This window comes from Cygnus olor, chromosome 6 (assembly GCF_009769625.2).
Source record: "Cygnus olor isolate bCygOlo1 chromosome 6, bCygOlo1.pri.v2, whole genome shotgun sequence".
Classification (NCBI taxonomy): domain Eukaryota; kingdom Metazoa; phylum Chordata; class Aves; order Anseriformes; family Anatidae; genus Cygnus; species Cygnus olor.
In genome coordinates this window covers 38,019,686-38,034,476 of record NC_049174.1, presented here as the reverse complement: position 1 = coordinate 38,034,476, position 14,791 = coordinate 38,019,686, and the positions used below count along the sequence as shown (strand labels likewise).

Sequence of the window (14,791 nt, the reverse complement as noted above, 5' to 3'; positions counted from 1 at the left end):
GTATATTTACAAGTTAGCAAAGGACATTGGTCAAAGTACCCGGCCACAAATAAACGAGTTACGGGATTGCTTGGGATGCTGCTAGGCTGCCCCCACGAAACCGTTCTCAGGATTTCCCGTTTACACAGCCCGAATGAAAGGGGAGCTGGAGAGCTGTCCAACACTGCAGAAAGGTACCGACTGCCTAACGAGGAGCTCAGCCCCGAACAGCAATTATGTCCAATCCCACGAAACAGATCTCTATAAAGCATTTTGACGTTAGCGATAAAGTAGCGAGTCTGTGGTGAGAAAATACTGCTAACGTGGAAAACGATCAGAGAAGCTGAATTCAGGTCTGCGGCAGCCTCATTAAGGACAAGCTGCAATTAGCAAGGTCTGTTTCCAGCTCGTTATTAAAGCGATGTGTTTGAATTTGAGTTCGATGCTAGATGGATTTGAGCACAAGAGTTTCCCATCGCTGGCTGCCCAGCGCAAAGCACGGCGCGAGCTGCGGGCGAGGCGGCAGGGCACGGAGTGCCACCACCATCTGTCGGCAGCCGGCAGCCTGCGCTCTGCTCAGCGCCGCTCCCAGCCCCAGCAGCGCAGCCACAAACCCCGGAGCACTGTGCTGAATTACTTCCTGGGTTCCTTCCTGAATTCCTGCAGACCGCTAACGTTTCCTACTTAGTTATTGGCTCTTTCCAGCAGAAATGATGATTTAAGCTCATTAGCTTGTTTGCACATGCTTTTCATTTAAAATGTAGCTGATGACTGAACAGCAGCAGCTGAAAAAAATGCGAGTCGCTAAAAAGGGAAGCGCTGATTCCCTGTGACTGCTTCTAAGAATCGTAATTTTCATGGAAATAAACCCTGATTATGAATTTTGGGCCCAGATAATTAAAATATAAATCAAGACGACGTACTGACACACAGGCTGGTAGATCAGCTTGCCTGCGTTAGGAAACTACCAGATGAGCAAGTCCTGTTAGAGCAGTTTCCCCTGAGCCACTCTCTATCTGAGTTAAAATACAATCACAGCGAGGTCTGAGCACTGCTGGATTTGTGCACGGAGGGCAGGTGGCTGGCACCAGCAGCACGGGCCGGCCCAAACGTCTAAGGGGTGCTGTAAGTGGCACGGAAGATGCGTATGCCGTACACATCCCGCGGGTACTTGCAACAGACCCGCAGTCAGGACCTGCTGTCCTTTCCTTCCAATCAAGAGGAAGACATTTCAAATCAAAACTCAACCTTATTTAATCAATTCACAACTTTAACCAAAAGATTTGGTTTTGTTATTACTTATGGTAACCACTAAAAGCAACTGAATAATTTATTTAGTGTTTCTTGGTGGCTCTGAAACCAGCTTTGAGCCTGCAGATCTGTCCAGATTTCCTTTTATGTGCCCTAGCAGCTCCCCTAAGTCTTACTCATCCCTCTAAACAAGCGTGTGTACCGGCATCTTTAGGACTGAGCATCGCATATCAAGAGAAAAAGAATTATGTAGTCAAGTGCTTCATAATTAATAATTTGCAGAACTACCAGTGATAAGATACGGGAGGTTACATGTACTGTGACACACTTCTCTGCATGTTATAAAGCAGTTACAGACATGTTCTAAAAGTGAAGATGAACGAGTACATTATATAAGGAAATGTTACATTAGAAGGATACTGGGCTTACATAACAACAGCGTAAATATTTTTAAAAGATCACTGTTAGATCTGATAACAGGAATACCCTTTTAAACTTACCTTTCAGGACAGTATCTTTGTCACATGAGGAAAACTTTATTCAAAGGGTTTGATACTCAAACAAATGATGCTTTTAAAGGTGGTTTCAGCAAATGAGCCTGATTTTGTGTCACCAGCCAGAGAAAACCCCTGGAATGTGAGCTAGACTGGAACTGATCAAGACAATACCAGGCTGCATGTGTAAAGTACATCCAGGTATCTATCTTTTAAAAATACATATAATTGGCAATGCAACTAAAATGACACATCTTTTCCCAATTTTTCAGAATAACTAGACATTTGCAAACAGTTTGTCAGGCAAGAAAAATATTGAAAGTTCCCCATTACTTAAGAAAACACAAACAAAATTTACAGAAAGGAACCCAAATCGACAATCCCAGCCTCCAACTGACAGACATGCACAAACAGAGAGAGAAGATGAAATTATTGCTAATGTGAAAAGAAACTTACATTCCCAGACATTTTGTCTAGTTCACTCATGGCCTCATGTATAGCAGCTTCTAAATGGTTATTTAGCTTTCCACTTCTAGGAAGAAGAAATTAATGTTATCAGTAACTTAGTAGCAGAAAAACACTTACAATTAATAATAAATGCATTAATTCATCAGACACATTTGAGTATCCGGAGAGCCTCCCAGGTTGTTACAGCACAAACAGCAAGAGCCGATCTCTGTGTGACACTGTGCCAACTAAAGGCTCGCGTTAGAATTGCAGAAGAAAAATTAAAGGCAGCGACCCGGACTGTTAGTTACAGTATCTGCGAGACAAACGACAAGCAAGCGCACTCCACCGTAACAAAGCGTTTTGTGCGCTCCTTTTGTTATCATCTTATTTTTGCTTCACCAGCAAGATGCGCCAGACCTGTGGGCGCCGCCGAAGCGCGGAGAGGCTGCTCGGGACTTTGTGAGGACCTGCAGTGCTCCTGAGCACCCCTCGCCTCTCCTGCTGCCCGCTGGGCGCTGCCTTCGCCTTGCCCCGGCGACTCCACTTCAGCGACACCCCTGCGAAGGGCTGAGCGGCGCAGCGCTGCCTGCTTGTAAAATCACGGCGCGCTCTGCCAGGCCTTCCTCCTGCCCAAAGCGGGAAGCTTGCACCTCAACGTCCCTTCGAGTTTCACACCGCTCGAGGGACGCACGGCACAGCGCTCCTCCGAAACGCGCGGCGATCCCCTCGGGGCACGTCGGGGAAAAAGGTGCATCCGGGCACGGGAAGTGTTCCCAGAGGCAGCCTCCAAGAGAAGGGAAGCTTCTTCCAAACCAAAACGCACCCCAAGTGCATCTAGAAGAGTTGTGGACTTGAGGAGAAATGGCTGCACACGAGATGGGACAGATCCTCCAGGAGATCAGAGACCGTCCCGTGCGCGCCCATCGCGACAGCCTCGGGATGCAGCAGTGAGGGGGCAGGACAGAGCCCCCAGCATGCTCGCTCTGATTATGCACAGAAAAACTGTAACGGGAAAACTTGTCCCAAGGCTGGCACCGATGGCCAAGGCACTGGGACCGTCCTTCATAGAAGGGGACGCTTACTAAATAAATCTGCCCTTTTAATAAAGAGAGAAGGACCATCGTGTCAGCTAGGATGGAACGCAGGACTCGTCCTGCTACACAGAGCTGTGCACGTTTACCTAAGGCTTTGAGCGAATTCGTTAAAACCGGGGTAAAGGAATTTAGAATGATGTATCCTGATTAAGTTTAAACCAGCCAGAGAAATTATAAAATAATCTGAAACACAGATTCTTATACACAGCTGGCCATGGCCACATGGCTTTCTGAATCAACTTAGCTCGACTGCTTGCAAAACCAAGTTTACGCTATGCAACCCGGACAAGTAAGGACGCCCTGAAATACTATAAATGCCGAGCAGAATATTGTTTAGTGGCAACGTCACCTCTAGAAAGGCACCATGACGGCTCCATTTGTAATGCAGCTGTATTAAGGACTGATAGCGCCGCTGATTTGAATGTCATCTAGAAGCAGCTTTCAGATCGCAAGTTACTGAAGTTATTTAATCAACATGATGCTCTGTCAGCAACCTCACACGTCTTTATCGGATTTTTTCCCCCGCTACTTCACAATCTCCTATTTTGGATGGTTGAATAAAAATTAAGCAATGTTTGGAAACCCAACGTGAACTGCTTTTTAATATCATTTGCCTAAAATTCAAGATTAAATTAATTGAAGTTAATTCCAAATAGCACTGCGAAACTTCGTCTGCTCTCAGTGGCATCAGAGGCAGGCTAGATGTGCCCGCACCAAGAACGTGCAGGACGTCTAATGGAAACCAAAGGACACTGCCCATTTTTAAATGCTTCGTTCCCCAGCTACGCACACTGCTACGGTTCTCACAGCAGCAAAAATCCTGTATTGACTTTGTAAGTTTGAATTTCTGCTTCAACAGAACTGCATCTGAGATGATGTTCAGCATGAAATTAATGGAATATTCAGTGCTCGGTAGCATCTTAGCAGCAACCACTTCTAACAAACTGGCAAGTTTGGATATGGTACGGTAGTTTCACTATTTCTCTGTTAAAAGAATAGGGGTGTAGGTTTTCACTGGAGAAGGAATTTTTTACTCCGTAAGCACAATAGAAAGTACGGCAAAACCAGCAGTGATTGATGTGACTTAATTTATGGTGATTTTCACTGTCATAATGAAACAGCCCTAGCAATTAAGATAATCAAAGGCAGTATTACACAGCATGCAGATTTCGCCCGCCCGTTTTTCCTCCTTCATGTCTCGCCTTTGGGTAGGATGACCTCTCGAGGTCACTTCCACCCTTATTAGATGCTTTGGAAATTTTTGCTATTAGTCAAAAGAGCCATTTGGCAGTATTAAAAATACAACTGGCGATATGAACTGTAGTCCTAAGACACTGATGATTTTTTTCTACTAGCTACATTCCACCGTGAAGACGAGGACCTGCCCTTGAGTCAAAGTTTCAGCAGTGCCCATCACCGAAACACGCAGTTACTGCAACAACAAAGCAGAGACCCTGACACCGGATAAACTTGCGTCAGGTATGACGCGTGATGCAAACCGACCTGTAAATGCCACAACTTCCGTCAAACTCCATTTAAAAGATTCTAGCAGTAGATTCCCTCTCCCGTTAAAAAGCAGCACATCGCCTCTTTGAACACCTCTCATGGCCAACAGTTTTGGAGACAGATTTAAACTCCTTCCCCCGGGAACAGAGGACAACCTTTGTGCCAGCAGTGTTCTTTTAATCCTTCCTACTGGAGCCCACTGCAATTTCACCGATCCGTATCCTCCAAATGAAGCACGACCATGAGCTGAGCCGAGCAGCTGGAAGTCCCCGAGCTCCCTCCCGCAGCGGGCACGTCCCAGACTTGGCGTGCAGCCGCTGCTCGTGCTGCGAAGCCGTGCGAGCACACTCGTGCCCTGCAGAGCCCCGCTCCACGGGGAAAACGGCACACGGCCAGCAGGAGGGACGTCGCCGACCTGCCTGCTCCAAGCTAAAGCCACGTTTGAGCCTCATTCAGACATAAGTCAGCGTGCACGGTATGGATGGAAATGGTAGGGATGGCAAACGGCACATACCTGACAAAACAGAAGCCCAGAGGGGGAACTAAACACGGAGAGAAGCTGAAAGCACGGGAGGAGACGGCACCGCTGTTGGGTGATGACCTGGTGCCTTGTTTATGGCACCTGAATGTCATTTTGAGGGTCTGGATGCTAACCTCGCTCTGCTCAAGACACCAAACGTCTGCAGTGTTGGCCCATGCTCCCAAAACTAATTTCTCCTGGACTTCTTTACCTATGTCTTTGTATTACAGAAGTGCCCAACGTGATGTCAGTGCTGGTGTGTGTAAGTAATGAGTATTTATCCGTGTGGTAACGGAAACCAACAGGAGTTGTGTTCCACATGTAACTACTGTATCTAATGCTTAATCCTCCAAGGTTTTGGACCCCTGTGCAACAAGATGCTACAAGCACATGCATCATGGAGAAGACCATAAGGAGATAAGAGCTGTTCCAGATAAATTGAGAACAGACCACAGGTAAAAGAGAAGGGGCTGCCCTCTGGTCCACAACAAAAGAGCAAACTACTTGAAATACGAGATACAGACAGGGAGAAATACGGGCAAAAACCTGTAAGGGCTGTAAAGGAACCCTAGGACCTTGGGCACTCAGGGGCCCCACACTGGGGCTATCTGACAGCCGCTGTTTCGCTATGCACAAGCCCCAGCGCAGAACCAGCAGTGCCACGAGAAAGGGCACGGGGCTCTGTGCAGGTCTAGAAAACGCCCAGCCTGCCAAATATATGGCTGCAAGTCAGAAGACGGGAGGTTTTCTTAAACTGTATTGCTCATTCCAACCTTAACAGCCCTGCAGATCAGCGGCTCTCGCCTCCTCGCGGCACGTACTTTGTGTCGGGGAGCAGAGCCAGCACCCGGCTGCCAGGAGCCCCTCTCACCCTTCAGCTCCAGCACTTGGGGATGGTGAAAAATAAAAGATGGCATTGTCTCATTGGCATTAAAACTATTTCTGGTAAGCACTGCATGACGTATAAATAGAGGAAAAGCTGACACCTTAAATGGAGCTGGAGACAAATAATTATTTAATCCCGTTAAGCCCATGTTTCTTGTTCTGAAGACAAGTGGTGTGAGCGGACGTGACACTCTCACCCAACGTAATGCATGTTCAGTGCAGGAGCAAGTGCACAGCAGCATCCTAGAGCAATCCCAACCACAGCACCACCTCCGCTCTGCTGCCCTTTTACAGCTGTCGAGGTTTTATTTCTCCTCAAGTCAACCTCATTTTCCTCTTTTTGTCTATGCTTTCTGTTTCACGCCCTAATACTCAATGTTTCACAGGCTTTCCATCCCTGTACCTTGATAAATAAAGGCTAAAAGGCCCGATAAAACCAGGCAGTTCATACATGTCTGACAGAGAGTGTAAGGGAAGCCCCGCACTGAGCCGCTGCCTGGTTACACGCAGCCAGACTTCGCAAGGTCTGCAAAGCTTCTCGGCAATGGGAAATAAACGGAATTTATCGGAATAAACCTGTGCTCTGCCTGCAGCAGCAGCTGACAGAGGGAGAGGGAAGAGATAAGAAGGGCAGATCTTGTTAAAAAGTGCATTTGGTCAGAAGAGTTTTGATGTAATAACTTTTTTAGCCGTAAATTAGAATCCCGCACATGAAAGCTCAAACAAGCAGGCTGACATTTTCCAAAGGCTACTGTAAATATCAGAAGATGCAATAAAAATGCAGATACCAAAGATCTCATGATTATCATAACCAACACAAGGAATTCAGAAAATTAACTTTTCTGTTTGGCAGATCTGCCAGGGTCCCCAAAATGGGAGGCTCTGGAAGCAAAAGAATCACATTATTCCATCTCTCCGGCAAATGAACGAGCGTTCACTTACTTTCTGTTCCTTTTTCTGGCTCGGTTGTAAGCTTCTAGACCTTCTGTTAGTGTCTTCAACTTCTCTGGCTCCACCTGAGTGAAGGTATGAACACCAAACCACATTACCCAGACCTGCAATTATTAAACACCGCTTTTACTTTACTGCTAGACATGCATTATTAAGGAGCCTAATTTTCAGTGCATCCATAAGACACCGACCTTCCCAGCAAAGAGATTAATGTATAGCTACACACACCCCCTCATACACATACCTACACACTGTAATTTCTCTACATATCCACACCATTAATAGCAATACAAAAACAGAAGGAAAATAGTATTTTAGAACACAGTTTTTTGTATTATTAAGGTAAATGCTGTTGTCTCACATCCTGTACTCCCATTCTACCAACATATGGGACATCTCTGAGACTACCTGGAACAGCGAGTTGCCTAATACACGTCATACAGCTTTTACAGAGGCCATCAACGTGAACACGTGTTACATCACCTCACCTTCTGGACGCAGTATGTAAGGCCGCAGCTCGGCAGCGCTGCTGATGGCATGGCCAAACCCATTCCTGTCTCAGAAGAGCTTAAAGGCGTAAGACCTTACAAAGATTGGGGTGGGAGAGGGCAGGAGGAACAAGCTTTACTTATGCAGTAGGAAATTATGAATTGTAGCTACTGCTTCTTTTAGCCAGCTAATTTATCCATCCTGAGAGAGGGCTTTTAATTTTATATATTTATTTTTTATGTATTTATTTTTTTACTGAGCCCAAGTTTTAGTGATCTGCTGAGTCAGGAACGAATGTGAGCACGTGCTCAACAGGGCTGCTGAGCTGCTGTTTGGAGTACTTTAATTGGAAGTTTAGGTTCTCTTGAAATCAACCAGAATTGTAATCTTTTAAGCGAGCTGTCCATAAACCACAGCATCTGATCACTGGCGCCACCAGTCAGCGCTAGTGTAAACAACACAAACACGAGAGGAAATGAATTATACGGTCTGTAGGATCTTATCGTGTACCTTCACAATACAATATCCCACTTAACTTCGCATATTATTTTGATTTGGTTCACAGTCATTTCTGCTTGTAAAACCACAAAAATACGTTCAAAATACACAATTTAAAGAAAATGACCTGATAAATTCCATTTTTGTCAGTAGCGTTTTGTTTTGCTTGACTTATTTGCATAAGCTAACAAGAACCTTATATAGCATTTGTTTCATTAAAAAGTACAGCTTGTATTTTGACACAAAGAAAATTAAATCCATAAATACAAATTTATTAAGCATGCCTACATACAATCCTAAAAATAAATTTGAATGCAACTTCCATCTAAAGCCAACCTTTCAATGAATAAATAATTTATATTCACAACGAAACTGATTTTTAGATGTGACGATCTGAAGTTAATGAGCAGGCAAGTTGTCAAAATCTCCAGACACAATGCCAAATATAATACATGTTTAGACCAAATTTCACATCTTGAACTCCTGCATCTGATAACGAAGCTGGGAACTACTGCAGCTTCGGGAACTTAAAAGATGAGTCATTACTCGTGAAATCTGCACGCAGGGAGGCAAGATTTCTGTTTTCATGAAAAATATTCACTTATGCTACAGACTGCAGCACTTCTCCCTTCAAACCACGCGCACTTGTAATGCAAGGCTGCGAACACTTCACACAATTCCTTTCCCAATCAGACTTTGTAAAAATACCAATGCATACACGTGAAATGCAATCGACTGAGAAGCTGCAGAGCTGTTAAGGATGCACAGAGGACAGAAGGCACAGGAGGTGCATGAGGCGAAGGGACCGGCCGCAGCAGCTGGATGCAGCTTCCCTGTCTGCGATACGCCGGTGCTCAAGCCCGCACCTTACAGCACCTCTGAAAACTACTAAAGAAAAAACTTACATTTTTCAAACTGAACAGAATTAAATGGCAGTAATGTAATCATCCCGATCCTTTACAGCTGAACCTTTACTTTGTGGTGATGCTGCCAGGAGCACTCCAATGGCACCGCACCCGTACAAAGGAGGAACAAACTGCAGCGTTGCACATGTCTGCCCTCGGGTACAAAGAAAAGCTAAAGGGTAAACTACTTGTATGAGGAGTTACTACCACATTTGGGTAACAAGTGACTTATGTTAGAAAAAGGATCAACATCTTCATTACAGGAATTGTGTGATGGTAGAACAGCCAAGAAACCCAAACCTGCTAGCACTTTTTTGAAGTAGTGTCAAATTGCTTACGTAACATGGAATTGGAAGCAAGTACAACATATATTGGAATTAATCATATCACATCCCTTCATTTACAATACCCCCTAACAATAGTAATATATACAAACTGGATTTTCAGGACTCTGATAAACCACACCTATTCTTATCTCTAGGACGAGAAAAGCTCAGTTTCCTCAGGCAGGTATTTATACAGGCTTGGTAAGAGTCCAGTGTTTTATGCCACTCTATAAAAAAACATTCATAAGCCAAATTATTATGAAACAGCAAAAACTGTTTTTCCTATTGTAAACTTTTAGCGTCAAGCACTAATTAGTTGTAAAATCTGAAAGAAATTAACTTGTGCTCTCACAGACAGGAGGCTGACTGCTAGCACGGCTCCCTGGCAGGAACTGCTGGATAATTATTGAAACTACAAAACAACGTGCCCAAATTCTACTTTTATGCCATTTTACATATATCTATTAGAGCAGAAAGCAAAATTTTCCCCCAGAGAAACCAGCAGCACCTTCCCAGTGAGACAGGAGCCCGCTTAGAAACACAGACTGGCAGAGCTGCGGGGCCTGCTGCCCCAGGCAGCTCTCACCAACGCACCGTGCTAGCTGCTCAGCACACAGAAGTATTATTACATATAATACTCAAATTCTTAATGGAAATAAAAACCAAATTAATGTATGATATAGAGAACACAGAGCATACAATGTACAGCGAAATTCCAGAGCATGGCTAAAGCAATGTTACAACATAGGAAGTTAACATCTGATTACACAAACACTTTAAAAGATGTTTTAAGAAAGCTCCTCAGAAAATCACGTTTCCAGAACTGCTGGTGACTCCCCCCATGAATTACAACCTTTCAGGGTTTTCTGGAGTGCAGGCTTTCTGGAGACCTTTTGGTTTTCAAGGGTTTTTTGGTTTTCATTTCTATTTCAGACCAGGCTGTCCAAACATCTGAAGGACGTGGCTGTGTGACATGTTATGGGAGCGCTTGAACACATGCACAGACTGCCACTGTGCATGCCAGTTCCTGCCTGCTTTGCACTAGAAACACAACTATGATACAGCACGTGCACATTCTCATCCTGCTTCTCACCTTGCTCCTATTTCCCAGCATCACTTAATTCAACCTGAAATCCTGACCTCTGAAAGGTCATTCGCTCTGTACTGCTTGGTGGTGAGAATCAGCCACACACATATATAAATATATAAATACACGTATAGAACAACCATGAAATGGACGGCCTTCTGAAGCGAGGGGATCTGTTACACAGGACTTCTGACGAAGAGCTTGAAAGTCTCTCTTGCTGCCTTGACAGTACTGCATCCGGAGCATTTCCTCGGTTTAGGAGGGATCCATAGGTTGCTTTCCTGTTGTTTGTGCTTCAGCATACAATAAAATCTATGCCATTAAACATGATGCCACGCAATGTGTTTAGATAACGTACAAAAGGGACAGAAATAAAGAAAGCGGGTTTGCACAAAAACAACCGTACGTTCTGCTAAACACAAACTGGGAGTAAAGTTTAAATTGCTATGGAATGCAAATGAAAAAAAATCGCCTCCTTATTAAAGTTAAAAAAAAAAGCTCTTAAAATGTGTCAGAACAATCTTATAAATATGGATTTGCAATTAACTTTGTGAAATTAACACAAATACACACTTGAACATATATACAGTACAAGAACTGTATTCAGAAGTCATATGGGACCTTGACATTATTCACCTCCTAATTTTTCCAGTTTAATCCTCTACTGTTTGTGGTCTGTCTCATTTGCCTATAGTTTTAAAAATGATTTGTAACTTGGGAATCTAATCTTTATAAGGAACGAGCTCTTAAGCATGCAAGTGCTGTTATTAAAGCACAGTGACTTCTCTAAAGTAAATAGTTCTGTTCAGAGTACTCAGACGGGAGCTCCCTGAAACCACTGAGGCTACGGAGATCAAGGAAGAAGCCTTGAAAGAGAGACTGAAGTTCTCCTGAACTGGGGTTGAACCATTCCAGCCGAACAACGCCCCAGATATTTATACTACCAATTCATCAAAGACCTGACTGTTTGAGCAAATTATGTTTGCACATCAACCTCAGATAACTCCATGACCAAGTGCAGGAAGAGCAGCGCTGGTTACAACACGGAGATACCAGCTCTGGCTCGTGGCATCCCTGAGCTGTGCACTGGTGGGAGGGACCCGGAGCAGCCCTCAACGTGTTCTCGTGCTCTCCTCTGGGCATTGGCTCTTGGGCACTTCGTGAGTAAAGGAATAGTTTGGTCCAACCTGTTCTGACTACTCTTACATTTTTATGACTGTTGTCATGCAATCTGCTAGTTGGGAGTATGGGAAAAAGACACAATTTTTAAGTGGTTTGACTTCTTCGTGCCAGAGGTAAAATGCTGTTTTGTTAGGTCTTGGCTTTCTACGTACGTATTTTTATAATTGGCATTTTTTAAAATAGCACTTTTTTACATGTAGAAGATGTGAAATAGTTTATGAAAACTACAAAAATATGATGTTACACACTTAGTGGAGACTAGAATTTAAAATAGCATACATTCTCTGACAAATATACTGTTAGTACTAAAAAACCTGGACTTTAGGACAAACGAGCAAATTGGAGTGCTTTCTTCACTATTATAAGATGTTCCAGACATCTTTTCACGGTGAAATGCACGTATCCACACATTTCCTCCCAAGCAGTGTATGTGGCAGTCAGCAAGATCTTACTTGTTACAGACTCCTCAATCTGATTAGATCACAGTTTCCCTTTTTCCAGTTTTCACCACTTTTAGATGTCTCCATATGCCTTACACATTATACCAGTTTCTTTGGACACAACACCTTTAAGTTCACCTAAATATACACTGTGAGTTTAACAATTTTTGGGATAAATTCCATTCTACAAGCTGTAGTATGGAGGGAAAAAAAGCAATTTGTACTATTAAAATACGAGACAAGTTAAAAAAATAAAGGATCAAGGTAAAGCATTGATACGCTATGGTTTGTATAAGCATATGTACACGTGTATATAAGAAGATAGATAGATATGTGCATATATATATAAATATACCTTCCCCTCCTCAGCGTTTTGTTGACATGAATTGTGAACTTCTTCTTCTCTTACTAGTTTTCCAGGCCATGAAGTCAGTCCTTTGATTTGGCCCCAGACCAAGTCGCCAACATTAAACGTCCTCGGCCTGTAATGTATCAGCTCGTTTGAAGAAGGGGAATCTGGATTCCTTAGGTCATCTTCACTACTGATGCTTTTAGCATCTGAAGGGCTAGGCACACACCCATTAATGCTTTTGGCATTAAAATCTCCATTGTAATGGATATAGTCTTTAACTAACGAACTTTCCAAGCTATTTGAGGAACTTGGAGATTGCTCTTCCAGAATCAGGTCTTGTTTAGAAGTGTTCAGCAACTCCCCAAATCCTCTGTTCTGCTGAGGCCTATTTCCATTTATGTGTGCACATCGTTCCACAGTGTTCTCCAGTCTTTCCTTAAAACTCATCATAGTTCTTTTGTAATTGTTATACCTGAAATTCTCCTCCAACATTTTATCACTTTGACAGTTTCGCTGTGATAACAGTATCTGATGCTGCTCGCCTTGTAATAATGGCAGTGTGGAGATGTTATTGGGCCTTTCGTGACAAGGACTACTATGGATATGTGCAGAGTGGTCTAGAAACTCATCACATTTCCATCTGTTTATCTCACTAACAGGACTTTGCTCCCCTTCCCACTGTTTTTTGGGTGTGTTACAACTTGTTGATTTGTAATATTCATACCCATCCCCTTCACTTGAATTTTTACCATGTTCTGAATTCTTCAGTATTCGCGTTCCTCTAGCGTTCCTTAGCCTACCTTCGTGATCAGAAACAGCAATGTTTCTTCCATGGATTACTGCACTGACAGCACTAGAAAGATTTAATGGGTCACCAATTGAGGCTGTGAAGGCACTCATGGCACTCAAAGCTGGAATGGGACTCATTTGTGTTGTACTGCTAACGGCAGTGGTGATTACTACTTGCATTCCCTTGCTTGCAGCATCTACAACTGCTTTGTAGATAGCGTCCACTGATGTATCACCCTGAGCAGCGACATTGAGGTTATCCTTTGCCTGTTGTCCAAGAGATGGTTCAGTTCTTTGCTGCAAATCACAAGATGTTTCTTGGAAAGGAGGAAGCATAGTGTTGGAGCTCTCGGGAACTGGTGCCATTCCCATCTGAGTGATCATTCTTTTGTTTAGGACAGCAGCATCTTCCTGCATTCTCACCTGAAAAAAAAGGGAGAGAAAAAGATGGAAATTGCTATTCTGCTTAAAACTCCACTTTAATAGAAAACTTTGTTTCATTTTAATAAAAAATTAGGATAGTGGCCAGGGGTTATTATTTGTTACAGTATATAAACAATTTTATTTTGGTTACGCATCAGTTGTGGAGCTTAAAGCTGGATAAACTAGATAGAAAAACAAATAGGAAAGTAAAGCCATCAGCTGTTAAGACTTTACCTCATGGTTCAGAGTGAATGCCTTACACATATTGATACAACCTACTATGTACTGCTGAGACTACATTTTTATCTCCTTTTTCACAGTCTTTTCTGAGGTTCCCTCTTCTGAAGTACGGCACCCACCTTTTTTTCTCTGAAACCCTAACCAACTCCACCAAGTATTTCAATATTTCTGTTGTCAACTATTCTCTTTTATTCCTTCTCAGACCCCCGGTTTTTCTTCTTTCCTCCCAACCAACTGCTCCTCTAGGCTCCTTACATGTTCCTCTTTCTGTGTCTGGAAAGTAGGCCATCACTGTCCTTTTGCAATTGGCCAGCATTTCTATTTTCTCCCTTTCGTTTATGTGCTTCTCTCATGGGATCTCTTTTTACTTTAGTCCCTTGTAAACCATGCCTGCGTCCCTTTGCATTGCAGCTGTAATGTCAGGAACTGCCACAGTAAACTGTAACCTTCAGATTAAAGTAACTGTGCTTTTTGTATTTCTTGTCACATACGTAGGCAGTGCGGATGACATCAATAAGAGTGCTTTAATAAAAAACAGTAACAAACAAGGGCAAAATATTTCCCAAAGCTCCTTTAAATACTCACCATTACTATTTATATAACTGAAAAACTGAACCAAAAAATACTGAGATAAAGCTACCAGAATTCATACAAAAACAAAGGGAGTTTATAGGCAGCTGGAGGACTGTGATTTTGCAGTAGCAGTGAAATGCCTACACTGAGAAAATGACACGTCTTCTTTTTCCTTCTTAAAGGGTAAAAGCACTTGCTGGCACTATGCACGCTTCTCTCTTCACATCTCGAGTCCTGCAGCAACCACAGTAATACTGAATAATAATACGCATACTGTAACTCTGCTTTTATTACCTGTTTTGGTTGCTATGCTTCCTGTCAGTTTGTTAGTTTAATAGTTCAGGTTGCATTATGAAG

The 14,791-nt window shown here is 43.2% G+C and overlaps 1 protein-coding gene across 13 annotated transcripts in view; it reads right to left on the bottom strand.

The window, feature by feature from the left end:
• The window catches only part of MBD5 (methyl-CpG binding domain protein 5), a 137,353-nt gene that overhangs the window by 2,635 nt on the left and 119,927 nt on the right, over window positions 1-14,791 (bottom strand). For 11 of the 13 annotated variants that reach the window (XM_040562121.1, XM_040562120.1, XM_040562110.1 and 8 more), the window contains 3 exons: window positions 12,413-13,621; window positions 7,122-7,234; window positions 2,181-2,256 (listed from right to left, as the gene is read on the bottom strand). In XM_040562121.1, the coding sequence (XP_040418055.1) occupies window positions 2,181-2,256; window positions 7,122-7,234; window positions 12,413-13,621 (1,398 nt within the window). The remainder of the gene's footprint in view (window positions 1-2,180; window positions 2,257-7,121; window positions 7,235-12,412; window positions 13,622-14,791) is intronic. The other 2 variants (XM_040562119.1, XM_040562122.1) reach the window with 1 other exon arrangement.